Here is a 21,945-nt window from a genome sequence, read left to right as displayed (position 1 = left end):
AAAGATAAGCAAGAAAAAGCCTGCTGACTGTATTCCTTCTTCACACTTCACTGATTCCTCAACATCTGGTATCTCACAAGACCTCCTGCCTTTCTGAGCTTCTTCTGAGGGATGTCATCCCAGAAATTGCATCTCACTCAGGCAATTGAGTGTAAAGTTTATTTTTTATGAAAATCTGTCATGAACAGCACAAATGAAAAGAGAGGGGTTATTTTATAAAAGAGTCTAACAAAAGTTCAGGACTAAGTAATCAACAGAATGACCACAGGGAAGCAGTTATTAAATAGCAGTGACCTATGAAAATTTTCATCTTTCAAACAAAACTCTTGGACCTTTCTTCTGGAAATGGTTTTCACTTGAGAACAGAGCAGAGATTTGTGGGTCCATATTGCTAGCATTGGAAGTATTTTGTTACTTTAAGTGCATTAATGTTTCAAAGGGAGAGGCTCAATGAAGACATTTCTCCTGTCTCTGTGTAGAGGCCTGTCCATCTCCACATGTCTGCAAACTCTCTTGTGTATGGTGTAGATAGAGCAGTTAGTAACATACTCATCTTCTAAAAATTAGGACAGACTTCTTCAAGTTATTACTTTAGGTTTGTTTCTTCCAGTAATAATAATAATAAAAAAGCTCTGCTTGAATATACAGTTTGGAAATAAAAGACTTTATTTTTTTTTTAAATACAAGCATCTGTTCTTGTAGTTTGCTTTGAAGCAAAATGTTTTATGATTCTTCAGTGTTTGTTTTGAAGTTATTAGTCAGTTTCCAAAACCAAAAGCAGAATCTTTTCCTAACTAGTTTATGTAGAAGCATTTGTAGTTTATAAGAATGTGCCCTGTTCTTTACTTGGCAAAATTAACCTCCTAACACACACCTTCAAGCCTTCTTAGGCCTCTAGAAGGCAGACTCTCTCCAGCCTGTTCTCCCCCTCCTCTTCCACAATTCAGCTAGAGAATAAGAAGGAAATCTCTCCTTGACTTGCAAAGGACTGATGTGTGCTGGGGCTTACCACAGCATTGTGCTGGGCTAGAGACTCAATTCAGGACAGACAGCTGCAGGCCATGGTAGAGGAAATTGGGCTGCTTTGGCTGGGGTGGAGTTAATTTTCTTCACAGTTGCTGGTATGGGGCTAAATTTTGGATTTATGCTGAACACAGGGCTGATAATACAGAAATGTTTTTTATTATTGCTGAGCAGTTCTTACACAGAGCCTTTTCTTTTCTGCTTTTCCTACAGCCACGCTGATGAGGGGCTGGGGGTGTGTGGAAGGTTGGGAAGAAACACAGCTGGGACAGGTGACCCCAATTCTCCAAAGGGATATTCCAGACCGTATGGCATCATGATCAGTATATAGTGGGGGAAAAAGGAGGAAAAGGAGATGTTTGGAGTGCTGGTGTTTGTCTTCCCACGTCACTGGTATGTGCAATGGGGCCCTTCTCTCCAGGAGATGGCTGAACTCCCGTCTGCCCTTGCAAAGCTGTGAATTAATTCCTTGTTTTGCTTTGCTTGCTTGCATGACTTTAGCTTTACCTATTAATCTGGTTTTATCTCAGCCCACAAGTTTCTCACTTTTACCCTTCCAATTCTCTTGCCCCCAACTCTGGTGGGGGAGTGAGTGAGTGCCTGTGTGGTACCTAGTGACTGGCTGGGGTTAAACCATGGCAACTAATTTTTTTCTTCTGATTGCAGAAACTCTGGGAAACAAAAACATGTTGTTTTTTTTTTTTTCCTCGAGGAGGTAACAAGATTACAAAGATTCCTCTGATACTAAATAATGTCCTGGACATTCCATTTTTCTCTTTGAAAAGAAATTTCTAGTTCTTCTGTTTTAAAGTCTGAAAGCACATCTTAAGTAGACTCAAAAAACCTGGAGGGCAAACCAAAATAACATTAAATATGCTATTAAAAATCCTACAAGCCTCCAAATACTTAGTTTCTTAGGAAAATTTTACAAGAAGAAGGGACCTGACAAAATTGGTGGCTGGCCATGAAATCCTTGAGTGCTGCTGGTCTGGGAGTTCTGAATCAAAACCAGCAGGATGGTAGGAAACCATAGATAGAAGAAGACAAGAAGCACTTTGAAATTAACACTGGCCACAAAGTGAGTATGTTGGGGGATTTCCAGTCACTGGGCACCACCAAGAAGAGCCTGGCTGTGTCCTCTTTGCACCCTGCCTTTAGGTACTTATGCACACAGAGGAGATCTCCCCATGGCCCTTCTGACTTTGGCAGGAGGGTCCTGCAGAAATTCTTGATGCACATTCTGCACCCCATAGTTCCCACTCCAGGAAATCTTATCTCCTGACCTTCCTTGGCATGCAGGATTCCCTTCTCTCACACAAGTTTTGGCTGCTGGGACTCAATTAAATGAACACATATTCCTAAAACTGCAGTGTTATTTCAAGAGCTCACAGCAAGTCAGAGTTCCTCTACTAGCAAAGCACTGTTGTTTTTGTGGAGAAAAAAAGCAATAACCTTGCTTGTAACTGTACTACAGTATAACTGTACCCCTCTGATCCATGTGGGCTCAGGAATAAGATGAAAACACTAACCTGTGTGTCAGAGCAGGGACACCGGGAGAGGTAAATGGCTGCTGCTAACTGAGGGGCAGCTTTAGAGCAATATATAGCAGGAAACTGTAATTAAAACTTTAGTGGGCAAAGTTATAATGTGCATTTTTAGCCTGGGGTGATCAACACATTTTTTAATGTAAATAATTAATAGCAACACCAAGGAACATCTTGTGTGTATGGATAGAAGATCTTTATACCCTAAGGAACTTCTGTTAGGGTTTTCTCCCCTTTCTTTTTCCCCAAGTGATGCCAATCTCAGAGGCTGCTCTGCTGACAAGATTTCTCATTTTATGTGGGGCAGAATTCTTTGCATAATGCAAAGGCTAACCTGCCCTAGGAAACTTTTGCTAGTTTTTCAAATTCAAAATACAGTTCCCTTGCTTCTGTAACCAGACAACAGAACTACCTTCTAACTACTACAATCAAACCATCCTCCCCAGCTCCGGGTAAAGACAACAATTTGTCTGCAAGTACTGCATCAGATGGTGAGAAACCATCTCATCAACATTGCAATGGGGATCCTGACAATTCCTTTCTCCAAACACAATCAGAATACAGTGCTGGGAGTGCTGCCCTTGTGTCCATGACAGACTGTTTTGTAGCTTCAAGAGAGTAAATTTCTCTTTTTGCCTTTTGAGAAGTTCTTCCACTAAGAACGTCTTCTTCAAGAGGAAAGGACTAGACCACTTTAGCTGAAGGTTTAGGTCCTCTGAAACCAAAGTCCAGCATTTAGACTCCATGGCCCTTCACTATAAAAAGATTTGTTACACAGCCCTCCACACTTCAGGACACAAAAGGTGAAGGGATACAGAATGAAGAAAGAACAGGAGTTGCAGAAGTAACTGGCTGCCATGATCTATATTCTCAGGTGAAATGCCAGTTTGTGCTCAGGCTCATTTTCAAGTACAACCACCACACTAGTTATCACATGAGTTATCACAACAATTGGCAATAAATCTCAGCCACAGCAAGCTCCATTTGTCACAAACTAAATGTTTCTTACCATTACTTATTCGATAGGGCATATATTTTTAGTGTATGATATTTTGCTACTATTTTGTTTTGAATATGCTTCATTCCTGTGCATGTAGAAATGTCCAGGTGTGAAGGAAGCAGAAAAAAAATCTGTAGATGGAGAAAAGGGAAATGAATCATAACTCACGTTGTATATTAAAACTAGCTGCATGTAACACGTCATGTACAGGTATGGAAGAAAATAAATCTTTATGACAGCTTATGCTAATTAGCTAATTATAGATGATAGACCAGATCCCCATAAGGGATGACTACAGTAATATGTTAATTGAGGAGCACTTGATGGCCTTCAGTGGATCCAGTATCATGACATCTCCCTAATTACATTCCTCCCACAAACTGTTCTACTCACTACTATGATCTTAGCAAGTCTATTCATGTTTCCTAATTTGGCAAAGAGCAAGACCAAAGATCTTTAACAGGAGTTGCTCTAAAGTGCAAATTGAGTAGGGATGGGTTTGCAAATAATGAACCAACCTAATGTTTTGTAGGTTTCTTTTTTTTGCTGCTGGGTTTGCTTCCTAAACTGAGCAAGAAAACATGGATCAAAATTAATACAAAATTAATCATGTTAGCTTGCAATTTACTGAAACTAACCATGAAATATGACAATACAGAAAGTAAAGTTGGAAATAACTGCTGTGGTTCTAAAAGCTTTGATATCTGTGGCATGTTAAAGTGTACTTGTGATTTTTTTTTTTATTTTATCATATTATAGGATCACAGAATAATGGAAATTATCCAGAGTATTTGGAGTTATTCTAACTGTTTCAAGTAGGTATTTCCTACAGAGTACCACAAGAAACAAAAAAAATATTATCAAAGGGAAATCCCTCAATAATGAATATCTGAGAAGATTATAGTACTGATGTAAGAGATAATTAATTTCCAAACTATGAAAACCAAAGAACACCCTCATCTATCAGTACACACTGTGCACAGGCATATTCCATTGACCAGTCAGTTCGCCATTCTTTTGAGATCATCACAGCCAAAGGATGATCTCTAAACCCTTGTAGATGGAGCAAAATATCAGGCATATGTGACTGTGAATTTCTTGCAGACTGAGATAATCTTCTCTGGATTTGCTTGATCAATCATAAAGCAGCTCTCTGACAATATCATATTTTATACAAGGCTGCAGGCCACAACTTAAGCACTGGATCTGATGAATTTCCTCTTATAGGGAACAGTCCTTAGATTTAGTATCATTCAAGGCTGCTGGATGTGGCATATGATTAATTTACATCTCAATTTTATGTGGAATTCATGCACATGCTTAGTTCTGCACAACATCCAAACTCACAGGCTCCAGCGAGTACTGTACCTGCAACTCCTGTGGAAACTGAGTTTTCAGATATGATCTGTGACTGCACTACCCAAAATCTAGAAATCTCTATCCCTGTCAGAACTTGATAACCAATACATCAAAAGAAAGGACAGAGTCAGAAATTACTTCATAATAACCTCACTACTTTCAAGAAGCCCTTTACTTTGCTGAGCTTTCTGTAGAAAACTTTAGAGTGAACATCTAAGCATGCCCTAAATGTTTCTGTCAGATTCTCAGTAAGGTAATTACTAAAAAAAGCTTTTAAATGTTTAAAAAAGCAATCATCTGAGAATAACTATGGGGCTAAATTTACATTGCAATACCTCTTACAGGAAAAAAACCTCTTTAAAGCCTCATATTAAAAATTCATATTTCTCTGGGCAGTGCTATAGTGAAATGACTAAAATGTTGCATTTTACAAAATGTTATTTCCCCCCCAACCCCAAGTTTCCTGAAGAGAAAGACAATGTTGCGTCTTTAAAATATCAGGAACATTATGACACAGCAGGGTAAAAGCAAGAAAAGACTCAACACTCTTTCTTTCCAAATGGCGTATTTATGGTGTACATAAAAAATAAGTTAATGATGCAGAGTGCACTGAGGTAGTGCACTCAAATTATACACCATTTCTTTTAAGATTCCTGGTTCTTAGCACTTCTGCATTCCCAGAACCCCTTTGCATTGCTTTCTGTTTTCCTCTGGTCTTCATTTATGTTTCTGTGCAGTAAATTCCAGATGATTTTCTCCTGCTCAACTCCTCTGCCTTTCTTCAGGATAAAAAGGATTTATCAGTCAGTATGCACAACTAGCAATTGAGGTGAATATTATGTGACACAACTACCTTTTTCTTACTGTAGCCAGGGTGGATTTTTTTTTTGTATTAAAACTTCTCTGTACATCTGAGTTTTCATTGTAAGTGCCTGACATATCTTTACTACTCAGGCTTTTCAAAGGAAATCAAAGGATAATTTAATGGACAGAAATTAACATTAATTTCTATAAGGTTCAGAATGTAGAACAACAAAGGTTTATGGGTCTTGTTTGAAATCAGATATAAATTATTCTGAAGTTGGCACTGAAGTGCTGAATATTTTGTTTTAAATAAAATGATCATAGAGTGGTTTGGGCTTTAAAGGAAGGGGTCTTTAAAGGTCATCTAGTCCAACCCCTCTGCAATAAGCATAGTCAGCTTCCACTAGACCAGGAAGACTGCTCAGAGCCTCATCCAGCCTGATCTTCAATGTTTACAGGGATGGGGCATTTATCACCTCTCTGGGCAACCTGGTCCAGTGTTTCATCGCCTTCACTGTAAAAAACTTCTTCCTTATATCTAGTCTGAATCCAGCGTCCTCAAGTTTAAAACCATTACACGTCGTCCTGTGACAAGAAGACCTACTAGAAATTCTGTCCCCATCTTTTCTAAAAGCCCTCTTTGAGTACTGAAAGGCCACAGTGAGATCTGCCCAGAGCCTCTTCTTCTCCAGGCAGAACAACCTCACTCTCTCAGTCTGTCTTTCATAGAGATGCTCCTGCCCTCCCTTCACCTTTGTGACCCGCCTCTGGGTTTGCTCTAACTGCTCCATGTCCTTCCTGTGCTGGAATACAGCAAGTCCTGGAGTGACACAAATAGCATTGGGTATGTTTGTGTGATCAAATACATGGAACCATTAGTATGTAAATTTTGAATTACATAAATAATTTAATACCAAATAACTAATATTCCAAATGAGCTTTTTAAAAATATTACTTGTCCATCACTGCAATAAATTTATTTGCATTGTAAAACATTCATTTGTGGTTATATTGTAAAAATGCAAGTTCAATATTTTGAAAAAGTGGAACTTGTGCTTATGAAGCAATATGTTCTTTTTAAGGTGGCTTCGATATTCCAAATACACCAAATTCTCAGTATGCTGAATAGACTACTTCAGGCTGGTTGATGGGTGCCATATATCATTGGATATAGTCTCCAACACGATCTATGTTTGAAATAACAGCAAATCCCAATTATGACCTCTAAAGTTTTTTCTTTGAATTATGGGGTGTGACTCCAGGTCCATTGAAGTAATTTAAAAGCCATCTTTTTACTTAGAGAGGTTTCTGGATCAGCCTGCTCCTCCCAGAGCCATGCAGACAAGCTCTCTTCTACTCACCTGCTTCTTCCAGCTACTGTTCAGCTTTGGGGACATATTTCAGCTCACTCTTTATGTTCTGAATCTCTGACAAGTTGACAGCAGGACCTGGAAGCTTCTTAGCTCCTGGGAGCAGCTTCTTCTCTTTCTCCTCCTCTGTTGAAGCAGAAGCATTCTGCATAAAAGGACACCAGTGATCTTCCTGCTGCAATAGCAATCTCTTCATCATGAGCATAGATCAGTTATTTGAAAAACAGGAAATTATGTTTTTATACTAAAGGCAATCCCAGTGGAAAATAGGGTGGAGGCATGAAGAGATAGATTATTTTTTGGTTGTTGTCTAAAATGTCTAACAACATTCTAAAAAGAATGGGAGATGATAAGTGTAGAGGAATGAGGATTAGAATGGGTAAGAATTTACAGCGCCAGGCAATTACTAGAAAATAACTAACTGGAGAATTAAAGGCAACTCCAAATCTTTTATATTTTAGATGACAAAAAAGTAGAAGAACCATTTTTATCATCTAATTCCTTTGAGAGTTTCACAGTTGCCAGACACTTGGAGAGGAAGATCATTAAGCACTTCTGCAGCTCTGGAGAAGAGCTATGATAGTAGGTTATGGGCTCCAAAAGCTCCAAGCAAGTTCAACATGAGTAGAAATGTAACTTTTCATAACTTCATTTGCAAGACCAGAAGGAATTTTGCCATTTTATGTTTTAATTAGGGTAGTGCCCCATGGTTATTTTGCTGACATTGTAAAAATGCCAGTTAAATAACAGCAATTACACAATAGTGAGCAACTCAGCTGATTTCTCAATGGACCACAGTATTTCAGCCCTTGGTACTTCCTCAGCTGTACTATTGCTTCTAGGTGAGTAGAGCAGGTATTTTAGACCATTTCTACCCTAGACTGGGTAATATTTTGAAGGAGTAGATTTCCAGACATTACTTTATTGTTGTTCCAGCCTGTTGTGTATTTTATAAAGCTGGCATACAGGAAGAATCAAGTACATGTAGAGATTAATTTATATTTTACTACAAATAATTTCATGATGAAATTATTTTTTTCATTTTTGATTACTCTGTGAATGTCCTATTGTGATGGGCTTTTTAGAGTTCAATCATGACTTAGATTTATTAGCCACCCTTTTTGAAAAGGTGTATTAACAGTGAACAGTCAATTCTTAATATTTAACTTAATTTTTACAATTCCAACATTACTTGTCAAATATTATTGGCCAGTAAAGCCCTCTTTTTTCATTCTCTGTTGACTGATAGACTACATGCTAATCAGGAAGCAGACTGCAATGTCAAGTAGCAAACAAACAAGGCATTGTAGAAAACTGTAATTTTCTTCCTATCTGATCTTTAAGGACTTTCCTAAGGTCACCAGATATAAGAAAACCGAAGTGATAATTACATTTCTTAGCTCAGTACACTTGTATTATCTTTCCTCACATTTTAGCCAATATACTATTAATCAATCCAAGATAATACTAATGATATTTTACTATTTTTTGCCAGATGATTTCAATTCCCAGCCAGTAATTCAGCACCAGGAACTGTATGTACTGCCTGATATCTGGTTTAATGATCTAACATCCTGAAACAGTAGCAAAGCACAGCAGGAGAATAAGTAAATTGATACAGAAGCTGTTTGGAAGGATGCACAAAATTGTACCAGTAGTCAAAAATGCCATGAGCTTGTATTGTTTCCTTTGACAGTTTGCCTATCTAATCTGAATAATCAGGTGAAACAAGCACTCCCTGAACCCCACAGTACTTATTAGTACATAGCAGAAACTATGTAAAAAAATACCATTTCAAGTCATGTGCAATACCATTCCTCTTGTAGAACAAATGGTGCAAGCTTTGTACACATTTTGGAGACTTTGTGCTCCATAAATTGTTGTCAGCTTTCTCTCAGGTGTTTGCTGTTTATGACCTCACTGCTCCCTGTATCACTCACTCCATGTGCAACACACAGCTGAGGTCAGACTAAAGCCTTCAGTTTTATGGAAGGAAGCCTGAAGAGTCACTTAAGTATCCAATAAGGGTTGAAAAATACAAGCATGGGAATGCTCTGACTGAAGAAGTGTTATTTTCTGCAATTCCCACCCTCCATTTCTTTTCATATTAACACATCTGCTCCACTGACCTTCAAAAATATACATTTCTGACTCCACCACCTCTTTGACTAAGATCCGTATTCCCCTCATCTCCTATGTCAAGGCCTTAAAATACAGTGGAAAATGCACTGTTAGCAGTGATTATGCACTGTTAGCAAAAGTTGTCTAAAACCGCTCTTAAAAATCATGAGCTGTATGGCAAAACTTAACAAGATGAGAAAATTGAAATGACAAGTTCACTGGTAGCATTTTTATTCTATTCCTAGGACAAGATCTTTTTCTGTAGTGTTTAATCCCATTGGTTTGGTTGAGTATTGCCCATAAAACCCGGGCCAAGAACTTCCATAATGTCTGTGTCCTAGAGAGTATCCATACAGCTGAGAAACAAAGAAACATTCAATTACCCAAACAAATGCAATCATCAGCACCCGTCATTTATTTTATTTCTCAAACACTACTAGAACTCACACATGCTATATTAGTTTCTGCTTAATGACATGCACTCTTTCACCAGTTTATTTATTGCAGAGAGAATATGCTTTGATTGCTTTCCAAGGGAGAAAGCCACAATATGTTTTCAAGGTCATTTTGTATGTTTGTTTTTTAAATCTTCTCAAGAGCCAAGTCAGCCTAGGTTTGATTATTTCAAGAAAGTTCTCTGTAAACAGAGCACAGTTTATATCAAAATATGGCAAAATTCAGAAAAAAAAAATCTGACTGAGACAGGAAAGGAAGCATTGGCTCTTACACAGCCTGTCCTGCCCTTGGCTGTGAGGACCAGTGGGAACTCTGGCCCAGCAGGATGAGTTCTCATGTAGGGATTGTGAATCCAAACTAAGTAAACTGGCCAGGAAGCCAGGAGCACCCATCCTTTTTATCTTGCTTGGAGTATCTACCACTACCTTTTCTTCCACTGCGGGTGTTAGGGTCTCATTTATTATTGAAGTTAATGGTAATTAAGATGCTTTAATATGATTCAGAAATATGATATCTGTGTTTAATCATAACCTTTATGACCAATGTTAGTTAAGGTATAAACTGGATTTTATATTCAAAACTCAGTGTTAAACACTTACTGTAAAATACAAGCATGAAAATACAGAATTCAGTCTAAAATGGAGTATTTTCACCACTGGGCAGGTAAATGGGTTCAGAATTTCTGGTTTAACTTGTAAGCATCTTCACATTCAATTTCTTCTTGTTGATAGACCTTCCAAAAAGCATTGTGTTTGAAAACCTGTTCCAATACTGTTAAGCTGTAACAATAAATCACACCACAGGGCGACAGGTAGCAGCAAAGTCTTCCAAAGCCTTGCTATAACTTTTCCTGCTGTATCTCATCAGCTCCTAGCTAGACAAATACTGCTGGTGAAATCCTGGCTCTCTCTCCTGACAGCAGATATCATCCCACTGGGGAAGCAGAGCTACACACCCTTGAAACAGTTTATATTCCTATAGGTGCCTTGGCACCAAAAGCAGAACTATTTATACATGAAGTGTTAGTAAGTGGCCATTTATTTCCATGAATGATCAGTGCATGTTCAGCGGTGGTACCTAAGATTGGTATGTGGAGCTATAAGATCACTTTAAAGGCTTTTTTCCATTTTATGGCAGGGATTCTCCTCAGAAAAAAACAAATCAAAAAACCTTTTTTGCTTACCTCCTCCACTTCTTCAGGTGTAAGTTCTTTTCTTTTATGAGGGTGGCCTGCACCAGGTCGAAATGCTCCCATTGGGATGTTAATATTAGCCTGTGAGTAGAAAATTGTGATGCATGTAATAGTGACCGATAAATAAAGATACAGTTGGTAAATGGCAAAACTCGAAAGGAGTGGGACAAGCATATAGACATTTTCATGGTTTCCAAGCACTTATGCCTTCAATGTATGCATCATCACACCACTCCTGTGGAAAGAGAAGTGCTTCCATCTCCATTTGAAAGAGAGAAAGGGAAAAAACAAACTAGAAAGCTTTTGAAGTTCTATATTTTAGACTAATGCTTTCTGATTTAATTGGACTTTAAAACAAAGGAATACTGGACACTAAAGTGTCTTTAGGCACCTGGGTCTGCTTCAGTTTGGTCAAGGTCAAACAGAAAGTGAGTGCCAAAAGCAATGTTTAAGTGTAAATCATGCAAATCCTTCAATAACACCCAATGACTAGACCACTCTCCACTATCCAATGACACCAGCTTTCACCTCACTTAATCACAGGAATCTTAGAAGGGAAGCCTGTCCTGGGTCATCTTAAGCCAAAAGTATTTAAAATGTGATTTCACCAACAAAATTTACCCACGGTTTGTACGAACTGCAAATACTTGAACGAGCTCCAACACCGGGCAGACCACTGGCCCCTGGCTGCTGCAAACTTCCTTCAGAATTATACCCACACAACTGCATCAATCTCATCTTTTATCTGGGGCAGAAAGCCAGTAGGAATAACATAATTGGGGCTGATAATGGATATCTTAAAAGTAAAGATTTTGGGGGAATAAAATGGCACAAAACACTGCTTAGGAAAGAGGTTAGGAAAGTATCCATTTTCCAATGTGACCCAGCCAAGATTGTTTTAAAAGTCAAATGGCATGATCAACTAAATGCACAATTTATACTTATTCTTATCTCGTGATCTCAGAAGAGAAGCTGCTCCTAGGAAATGTCATCAAAATACCACGACTCCCACTGGTAAAACCTGGGGTTGAATATATAATATTACAGAGCAGAAGCAGAGAACCTTCTAACAGCGAGCTCTGTTCTTGTCCTTTAACATCTGACTGATCTGCACTAAATGAAGATGAAAAATCCCATCCTTCTGCTCAAGTTATGGTCTTGCAGATCGTGACCCACTCAGGCAACCACGGTTCACGGTTTTCAGTAACAACAACTGTTCTGACAGCTGTAATCAAATGACGAGCAAATGAAGAGTCCATCTGCCAAGAAATGAATGCTTTTCCTGTATTCTACTTACCTGTTTCTTATTATCTTATTTATGCAAGATGACACTGTAATTTCAGTAGGGCTGCCAAATATCTGCAGGGTCACCGACAACCAGGTATTTGTTTCATAAAGATTTTCCACTGGGCATTAGTTTAGATATTGTGAAACTTTTCACCTGCACTTTTTAAGTTCCCAGGGGATAGGGCATTTTCAGCCTCACAGTTCCTAACTCATTATCTCATTTATGGGTGGAAAAAACCCAGCACTGCCATTTCTAGTTTTAAGTAACTGCCCCACCAAGCTCTCGTTATCTCCAGACAGCTTTGATTTTTGGAATGGGAAACTTCTCTGCAAATTACAGCTAGCATGGTCATGCAAGTTTGCAGAGTTGAAACTGTAAGAGATATCTCTCCTTGTGGTGCACATCCTGAACTTGGACATTCCTTCCCCTTGGAGGCTGCCAAAGCAGAAGCCAGCCTCCCATGTAACACGACAGCCCTTGCATTTCCCACTGTGATTGACAGACCAACAGTGACTAAAAGTGGTTCAGAAAGCAAAAATGAACCACCAAGTCCCAAGCTACTAATTAAATTCAATAAACCACTCTTTGGTCTGCTTCAGCACTTTCCCAGTAATCTGTGTCACACTAAAGCAGTTTGTACTTTTTTGCCTGCAGTAGGGACATTCATGTCAGAGTTCAGGCAGGAAGTACACAGTCATGACAAAGTAATTTAGTAAAATGAGTGTCCTTTAAGACATAGTTAAAAACTGTTTGGATCTGATAACACATACTATAAATTAAAATGTTTACATTATGAAATGAAAATATGACATTTCCAAACAATTCCTGACCATAGTTACCAAAGTCCTGAGCTGTGAATCCCTCTTAATCCAGGGCTGGTCCTGTCTCACAGATGAGCAGCTGTGTAATGGGTATGCCAAATTCTGTACACCAGCATAGCTCTGCAAAGACTTGTGCTGTGTTCAGCACGATTTCACAATTTTGCTTTAAAATTATGTTTCAAGACTTTTGTCACCTGTGAGTTGAGATGGAGATATGACCCTAGGGGAGCTCCATCCAGTAAAATGCTAAATAGGAAATTTTCTGTTCTAGACTATGGAAATCCTAAATTATAATTGCTTTAGACAGACTTTCTAGGTGTGATTGTTATGTTTAACCATGCTAATTATGAAAACTACTGAGTTTGCCTCTTCCTTTGTTTGAAAGGCCTACCATATTTAGTGTCATTGCAGTTTTTGCAATGACTGGGTAGGTATTTGCACTGATGTACTCTACCAGGGTCCTTCTGAACAGACCAAAGGAAAAATACCTGTAAAAATGACATACTAATATATTCCTGGTTTGACTCGATTGAGTTGGTACTTTGAGATTTTTTTGGTGTGTTCTTCTTTCTGGTTATTAACAGAGAGAGGGTATTAAGGTTAGGATACAACTGATGCAGCTGTGCATGAGTTGAGGACTGTTATGGATAAGTCCTTCACAGCATCACAGCCATTCCTGGCTGTCCAGATGGATGACTGAGTAATCTGGAAAGACACTTTCGTATAAATGTATTTAATTACAAAAAAAGGAAGGAAGGAAGGAAGGAAGGAAGGAAGGAAGGAAGGAAGGAAGGAAGGAAGGAAGGAAGGAAGGAAGGAAGGAAGGAAGGAAGGAAGGAAGGAAGGAAGGAAGGAAGGAAGGAAGGAAGGAAGGAAGGAAGGAAGGAAGGAAGGAAGGAAGGAAGGAAGGAAGGAAGGAAGGAAGGAAGGAAGGAAGGAAGGAAGGAAGGAAGGAAGGAAGGAAGGAAGGAAGGAAGGAAGGAAGGAAGGAAGGAAGGAAGGAAGGAAGGAAGGAAGGAAGGAAGGAAGGAAGGAAGGAAGGAAGGAAGGAAGGAAGGAAGGAAGGAAGGAAGGAAGGAAGGAAGGAAGGAAGGAAGGAAGGAAGGAAGGAAGGAAGGAAGGAAGGAAGGAAGGAAGGAAGGAAGGAAGGAAGGAAGGAAGGAAGGAAGGAAGGAAGGAAGGAAGGAAGGAAGGAAGGAAGGAAGGAAGGAAGGAAGGAAGGAAGGAAGGAAGGAAGGAAGGAAGGAAGGAAGGAAGGAAGGAAGGAAGGAAGGAAATCCAGAAACAAACAAACAACAACAAAAAACCCTAGAAACCTCCTCACCCTTACCTCTGGGCAAAGCCAAGAGTGTTTAAAGATAAAATAATTTTCAGTAAGTGCTGTTCACAGCCTTTAACACACTGAGACGGGGAAGTCAGCAATTGTTTCCAGCAATTAACATACTTTGGTCCTCTATTGCCCCAGACTACTATTGGGAAGCAGTTGCTACCTTTAACTCTCACACATCTGTATTTAGTAGCTATTGGGAAGTGAACATTTTTGTCTATATCTAGTACAGTCAGAAAAAAGCCATTTCAGACACAGAACACCATGAAACACTTCAGTTAGTGAGGTGCCACTACATTCCCATTGCTGCAGCATGATGTGCATTCCCCAGGGCACATCAGTCCTATTATACCAGCACACAATAGCAAAGGATCATAAGATATGAATCACAGTGTATAAAAGTAATGTGACATTTTGAGTCATAGTTCTTAGACTGCTCAAAGCGTAATAAGCATCAATTCAAGTGCAAGTCTCCCTACTAGAACCACCTTTGACACAATGCTTAATAGATATATTTTAAATTTTTGCTGTAATTTTTCTCATGATTCAAATTACCTTTGCAAAAATTAAAGTTTCTTAAAATATTACACCTAGTGCTTAAATTTAATGCATTTTTTAAATGAACAACCTAGGAGCATTGTTTATATTTAGAAGTTGGAAGCCTTCCTAGAAATAAAATGCAGCCTATCATTACATCTCTAAGAAAAAAATGTAAACCAATTAATTCCTTAGAAATATATGTATATACCTATGGAGTTTAAGTGTAAAATGTAAATAAATACTTTTCAATTATTAAAGAGCCATATTTTTTCATTAATCCTACAAACATTTCTATAGTCACTGTAAAAGAGGGATGAAAATTTGAACTGTATTTTGCATGCCTATTTCATCAGAATTGATGATGATAGTGATGATGATGATGATGATAAAAAGAATCTGTATTTTCATAGTGCCTTGCATCTTCAGTATGCTGCCTGTATGCCCTGGCTAATTAATCTTAATACTCCAATCCATTGCATTAGTATTATCTCAAGAAAACAGAGAACAAAGAAGACTTCAGAAATTCCATTTTGTGTTTCTTAGGTAAGGCAATCTGAACTCATAGTAAAATTTCATTGGAAGTGCATTTTACAAAATACATGAGAATTCTGCAAGATTCTTCAGTTCAGAAGATATTTTGGGCTTTTGACAAGAACCATTGATAACATGAACTAAACACGTTCTTCGTGACCTTACTTCACGATGATGTTGGGATAATTCTCCAGCTGTTTTTTACAAGTATGCAACAATCAACTCTATCCTCATAAGCAACAAGTATGCAACAATCAACTCCATCATCCTTCAATATATCATTGAAGAGGTATGTGACAGACAAGAATCTTTCAAATTAAAAGATCAACGTTTCTCTCATTTTCCTTTGGCTTCTAAAGAAATGCTTCTTAAACAATTATTTGAACTTGAGGGGTTTTCTTCTTAAGAATGCAGACATTAAAAACTTCACAACGCCCATGTTATCTTTTTAGCCTCTAATTCTCCCAGCATTATATTGGCTTTGTGGAAAATCTAATGGTTGCAGGAATTATTTTTACTTAACAGTTATGCAGATGCATTATGATATTTTGCTTAGATGATCTTCCAATAGGCATAACCTAACACTGCAAAGACCATGCCAACAAGTGATTAATGAACTATCTGATCCAGTATTTTTTGTCAGCCCAGATCAAAAGCTGATCTCCAGGTCACACTTTTTCAGTGCTTTCATATCTACTAAGCTTTTCACTTTAACAGCATAACCCCAGCTAGCACTCCTATGGTGCTTTCTCTGACTAAAAATGCAGTCTGCCAAGCAATGGAGGATGAGATTTATTATTTTATTATATTAAAAACATAAATGCTGTCTCTTACCTGAATGGCTTTGACATGTGATGCTGGTTGTTTTGACATTTTTACAACAGAGGCTTATCCCTGCAAGCAAAATTGGAAAGTGTTACAGGCTCTGACATTCTGATAGCTATGGAAGATAAGCTAGAACTTAACCCATGCTGCCTCTTGACAGGCATCCATTTCATCTGCCCAGCTCCTGTTTCCATCTCAGTTTCCAAGCTGCTTAGTTATTCCTTCTGATATCAGGAGGAGACAGAACACCTGAGCTTCACCAATTAATCTTTCATAGCCACAAATGAAGCTATCTCTTTCACATTAAAAACAATAACGAGCAGAGATAAGGAATCTCTCAAACCTTAACAGCACTGTAAAATGAGTAAGAATTAAAGGAAGCTTTTGAGGACAAGCAGTGTATTATTAGCCCAGACACAATATGTATGTGAGAATTATTAGAACTTTCAGTTTAAGCCTTCTCTCAAATAAAATGTAACTTGTTAGAAAATATTGATAAATGCAGACATAACCATTTCCTGACTAAATCCTTGCAAATCTTTAATGCCTGTGGACTGAAAGTGATCAAGATGGTCAAGCACAAAAGTTCTCATTGACAACTGCTAAAGCACAAAGTAGCCTCCCTTCAAAGTTTTAGATCATACAGATTCATCAATTTTCTTTAGCAATAAGATCAAAAATTACATATTTTTCCATATAACCTTATGCAAGTGGAGACATATGGACTGACACAGCATTAATTTACAATAGCAAAGGGGAATACACCAAAGTAAAAAGAAATTTTATTAGCAGATTATGTGAAACACCATCTCAGCCTTTTATTCTCTCACTGAGAAGTTATATTTTAACTGGACTAGACTATCATCAAAGTCTTGTTATTTAACTATTATAATATAAATTAAGGCAGTAATTTTAAAAGCTGAGAAATTAATTCATCAGAAAAGTCACTGATCACCACCGAAATACAGCACATTTTTGATACTGTATTTAATCTTAGCTAGGAAGGGAAGTAATGAGAACAGAAATAAATGACACAGGAGAGAACAGTAAAATACACTGAGAAATTAAAAGTGTGTGAAGACTTGGGTATCTCAAAGAGTATAACTGCCACATGAGGCAGTCCCAAAAAAAACATACAGATGAGTTGTAGCTTGGCTTCAGCTTGGAATATCAGCAATATCAGCGTGAAATTGTATTGCTGGGACTGACTAGAAAACTTCCCCCTGCATATTCTCACATCAGTTTTAAATCTGTGTACGATGTTGAACAGAATTAAAAATACAAATGACCTGCCATTAGAGGTCTCCCTCTGGTCACACTTTCAGCTGCAAAAAGTGGTGTCCAAACCAACACAGCATTCAGTCAGAGGATAATCATATTCATAAATTGTTTGGGTTTAAATTGCTTCCACTAAATTAATAAATCAGAAAGAATCCCACTGTGCAAAATAAAACCAGCATTCTTTTAATGAGCTTTATATTGTGGTTTTATATATACAATCTTAAAGTGAGAGGGAGTTTAAAAAACTTCAGAATTCACTTTAGGGGATGCAATCTCAGCAACAGACATTCATGACAAAATTCAAACAGCTTTGAAAAACACAAAAGGATTTACCCTGATTTATCTGTCTCCTTTATTTTTAAAATCTTTATTAGGCATATAAATAACTGTTCCATTGATCAGTGACTGTATTCCAAAATAAACACAAAACTATCCCCCAGCTGACTGGGAAGATAGCAGTCATAATATAGAATGTTTAATTAATTTTTAATCAACTTCTCATCTTTCTAATCAGAATGAAAAATGGAAAGAAAAGCACATTTAAAAAATGTTTAAATAACATTAAATATTTTGAAATGTAGTGGATCTACTTCCCAAACACTGTCACAGAGAAATTCTTGCTAAGAGATGTACTTCATCTTGCATGCCTGTGCATTGCAAAAACACCCATACACATCTCTTGGGCCCCTTAGAGATAAATGGCAAGGATTTACCCCGAACCTCAGCTTTGAAACCAGCACGGCATTAGTGCTCCTCAGCGAGGTGCTCTGGGTTCACAAGCAGTCAGTGCTGGAAATTACTGCAATCAGACACCGGTTCCTAAAGACGGATGCATGATACAGTTGTGTAGGACTGCTTTTGGAGGAGGTGATTTTCCTACCAGACCGTGCTGTCCTCATTACCGCCAGAGAAATCAGGACAACAGCACACTACTGAGTAAAAATAGATCTCTGGCTCTTTCACCTTCCCTCCCTTCCTTGAATTTCCTTACAGAGCAATACTGACCATCAATCATAGGAAAATAAACCTTAGATTACAGAAGCATCCATTACAGAAGTGATTAGTTAATTTTTATAAATTCCTTTGTTCTTTCATCATGAATCTCAGAGAGAGAGTCGAGAGTACTGCACTGATTGTATTATTTATTGTATTACTGTATTATTTCTGGTATTCCAATCAGCTCTGCAAACTTGAAAAAATCCCACTTCACCCTCATTTCCACAGTAGGATTTCACGTCTCTGGCAGGCAGAGAAATACAGACATGCTGCCTCTATTCCCCGGTGTCTTTTTGGCCTCCCCACACCTTACCTTTTACCTTTTATGGGCTGCATGCTGAGCCAAACTTAGAAAGCAGTGGCAATGCTAGTTCAATTTGGAGCTGGTTTATGGCAGCCTTCCCTTGCAAATTGCCTTGCTTTGCAGTGAAAGTACTCACGAGCAGGACTACTTGTGAAATGTAAGACTACTGCACTGAAATAAATGAGTGTTTTGAAGCGAAACTTTGTAAAACAAAGGAACCTATCTTCTGTCTCTCTGCTAAAAATAATTTCTGACAGAGCTGCAGCAAGATAATAAGCTGATTTATTCAATTTGCTTTAAATACGATGAGATACCATAATGCCATCTTTTGTAAAGCACACAAGAGATGCACAGTAGCACACAGACAACAGCAAGAGCCCTCCCCCTGCCCCAGCTGGAAGCTGTCCTCTCCCCCCACTGCATGCACAGCATCAAGCACAACAGGCATTTTGGAGACAGAACGGCAGTGTATTATCTTATTAAAAGACTTTGACAGGAACTACATGACTGTGAGATCCAACCAGTACAATGAAAGAAGAGAAACCCCTACTCGGCAGCTCCCAGCCTGTTACATGAAAACTTACTACAAGCTCTAGGCAAATGTGGTCACAGTTTCCATAATACATACACAATAATCTTCGTTACAGTTGCCTGTTAAGCTTGGTGAAAGAAACCTCTCTTACATCAAAACCATAATGTAATATTTCACTAACTATAATAAACAAACAGAAAACAATAACCTGTCTATGTACTACAATATTCAGGCTCATACACACTTATGAGTCATTAGGTATTTAAGTGACTTTTTATTTTAAATTTTTAGATCCACACAGACTATGAAGCAATAGTGATCTGCTCTGAATACTTTGATACACTGCATGAGGCATTAAAATAGGCAGAAACCCACAACTATTGCAGTAAACTCCCAGCAATTCCTAAAGAGTTGTCATGAGGGTCTTTCACGATTTTAATTGACCCCTTCAAGGTTAGCTAACTTATTTACTTATATAAAAAAAGTTCCAAACCGTCAAGTGAGTATGCACACCTCCTTTTGATGCTGAAAGAGGTACCTTCTTCTACCAGCTGAGGTATTGCCTGTGACCCTTTTAATGTGTCTGAAATAGCTCCGATGCTTTCAGCCTGGACGGCACTGAGTGCTGCTCCAGGCTGGAGTGGGACTCAGCAGAGAAGTGAAGTGTAAAAGGGAATTCCTGTCATAGCTTCCAGTTGTTCTTCCTAAATATAGAGTTTGATTCACTCTGTAACTTGGTCCCCTGTGACACTTGACCATGGTAAAAGCAGGGCTCAACTGTCAAGCAGGAGGTGTTGAAGGAACACACCTTTAGGTCCTTTTCCTGCCCTCCCTCTCCCTGTCATTCCAGGCTTTTCTCAAGTGCCAGGCATACAGCGGTAGCAGGTAACACAGAACTCCTCCCGTGGCATTTGGGGTAGTGTGTGCCTCCCTAGGCCACACTGGAGAAGGAAATAATTATGGAGACGTAATTATGAAGAAGTCACCTCAGAGGAACTATCTAGGAGAGGTGAATGACACACCAACGTGACCATATTGCTGCTGCTTTGGGAGCAAACTCACACAGCAGCTGCCCTGGGGTGTCGGCAGAGCCTTACCCCCTGCAGGACAGCCCTGCTCACCAGGGAGGGCTCCTGAGCATGCGGGGCCATAGCGACCAGCTGCTGAGCCTGCAGGCATGGGGACGAAGAACAGCCAAAGGAGGAGTGAGTGTGTGTGTGTGTGTATTTGTGTATGTGTGTGTGTTTGTGTGAGAGAGAGGGAGAGAGAGTTGTTATAGCTCATGAGGGAAGTAAAACATTACACAATTGTGCTCATGCTGGCTGGAGTATTGTCTTAGTGAGGGCTACTGATGGAGATCTCACAACAAGTCATGTGTGGGGCATATCCTCAGGTTTCCACTTGCAGAACTGCAAATTCCTGGTCATCTGTGCATCTTCACAAGAATGCATTTCCCTCTTCATCACTCCTCTGCTGTATCTGATCTCCACTGGACCCACAACAGTAATGGTGACAAGAGCAGTGTCATTATGGGCAATAACTGTAAAGGATCTCCTTTGAGTTTAACTCCTTTGACCAATGACCCTTTTAATTTCAAGTATCTCAAAGAGGAAGGTGACCAAGCAGGCTGCTTCATTAAGCCTGTGACTCACTCTCCACTGCCCTCTTTCCCAAAAATGTTGTCATCTGGAAGCTGATAAAGCTGATGACTAGCTCTGGGAGATTGCTGACTACCTACAGCCACCCTCTTCCCAAGCAGCCCAAGAAGATGGACGAGACAGAAGCAGGCATGCAACCAGGACATGCCTTGGTGTAGGTCAGGACTGATGGACATACACACAGCAATCAGCTCATTCCAAGGAGACCTCTATTCCTCAGATAGGCTGATTATGCCTGTTACCAAAAATTTTGAGGCATGAGAGGACTACTGCCCTTGAAACGTGGTGGGGTTCCCAAGAGGGCTCACAAAGCTGTTCTTTGGCTAGAATACAGCAGTCTGCAGCCAGTCAAAGGCCCTGCCTTCCAGGGGGTTGAGACCACATTAAAACAAAGTCAGACTCAGGTAAGTGACTTTACATACCTCCTTCTGAAGGTTCATATTTACAACAAAAGTACCAGAAGACAATGGAAGAGGCAATATATTTTTGTAAGATGGTCCTGTACATTAACTAATTTCAATTTATATTACAATAGTAATATTACAAACTAGCTGTTGAATACACAAGTCGTTCTTCCATGTGTCATTAATTAAGCAAATCGTTTAGATTTTATAATTTCTTCATCTTGCAAATATGCCTAAGAAATATCATCTCAACACTGTTCCCTTCAACAAATTTTCATAGCAGTGACAAATAATTTAATAGTCTTAGTGATGTGTAAACAAGAAAAGAGTCTGTCACCTACCTAACACCCAGTAACTATCACAATACCTTAACTGTATTAAATTGTAAGGATAAAAGGAGTAAACTTAAATCTTATCACTAATATCAGAAAATCCAAGTCTGAGTAGATTTTGAAGGGAAAAATAGTAACTCAGCATTGTTTTGCATCATATTATTGCCTTTGAATAACCCCAAGGATGCACAGCCCCATGACTTGCAGAGTCATCTGGTAAATGCATGCAGCAGATGA

At 38.8% G+C, this 21,945-nt stretch overlaps 1 protein-coding gene across 4 annotated transcripts in view; it reads right to left on the bottom strand.

Moving 5' to 3' along the window:
- Positions 1 to 19,986, bottom strand: part of SMPX (small muscle protein X-linked) — a 42,620-nt gene extending 22,634 nt beyond the window's left edge. The window contains exons 1-5 of one of the 4 annotated variants that reach the window (XM_068179888.1): positions 19,828 to 19,986; positions 16,211 to 16,270; positions 10,861 to 10,950; positions 7,092 to 7,245; positions 5,506 to 5,705 (exon numbers count right to left, since the gene is read on the bottom strand). In XM_068179888.1, coding sequence (XP_068035989.1) covers positions 7,105 to 7,245; positions 10,861 to 10,950; positions 16,211 to 16,249 — 270 coding nt within the window. In that variant the 5' untranslated portion in view covers positions 16,250 to 16,270; positions 19,828 to 19,986 and the 3' untranslated portion in view covers positions 5,506 to 5,705; positions 7,092 to 7,104. Of the gene's footprint in view, positions 1 to 5,505; positions 5,706 to 7,091; positions 7,246 to 10,860; positions 10,951 to 16,210; positions 16,271 to 18,791; positions 18,815 to 19,807 lie in introns of those variants that run through there. The other 3 variants (XM_068179887.1, XM_068179889.1, XM_068179890.1) reach the window with 3 other exon arrangements.
- Between the last annotated feature and the right edge of the window lie 1,959 nt (positions 19,987 to 21,945).

Source organism: Anomalospiza imberbis, chromosome 2, assembly GCF_031753505.1.
Source record: "Anomalospiza imberbis isolate Cuckoo-Finch-1a 21T00152 chromosome 2, ASM3175350v1, whole genome shotgun sequence".
In the NCBI taxonomy this organism is placed as follows: domain Eukaryota; kingdom Metazoa; phylum Chordata; class Aves; order Passeriformes; family Viduidae; genus Anomalospiza; species Anomalospiza imberbis.
The sequence above is the reverse complement of the archived record's forward strand: the minus strand, read 5'-3'. Positions and strand labels throughout refer to the sequence as shown.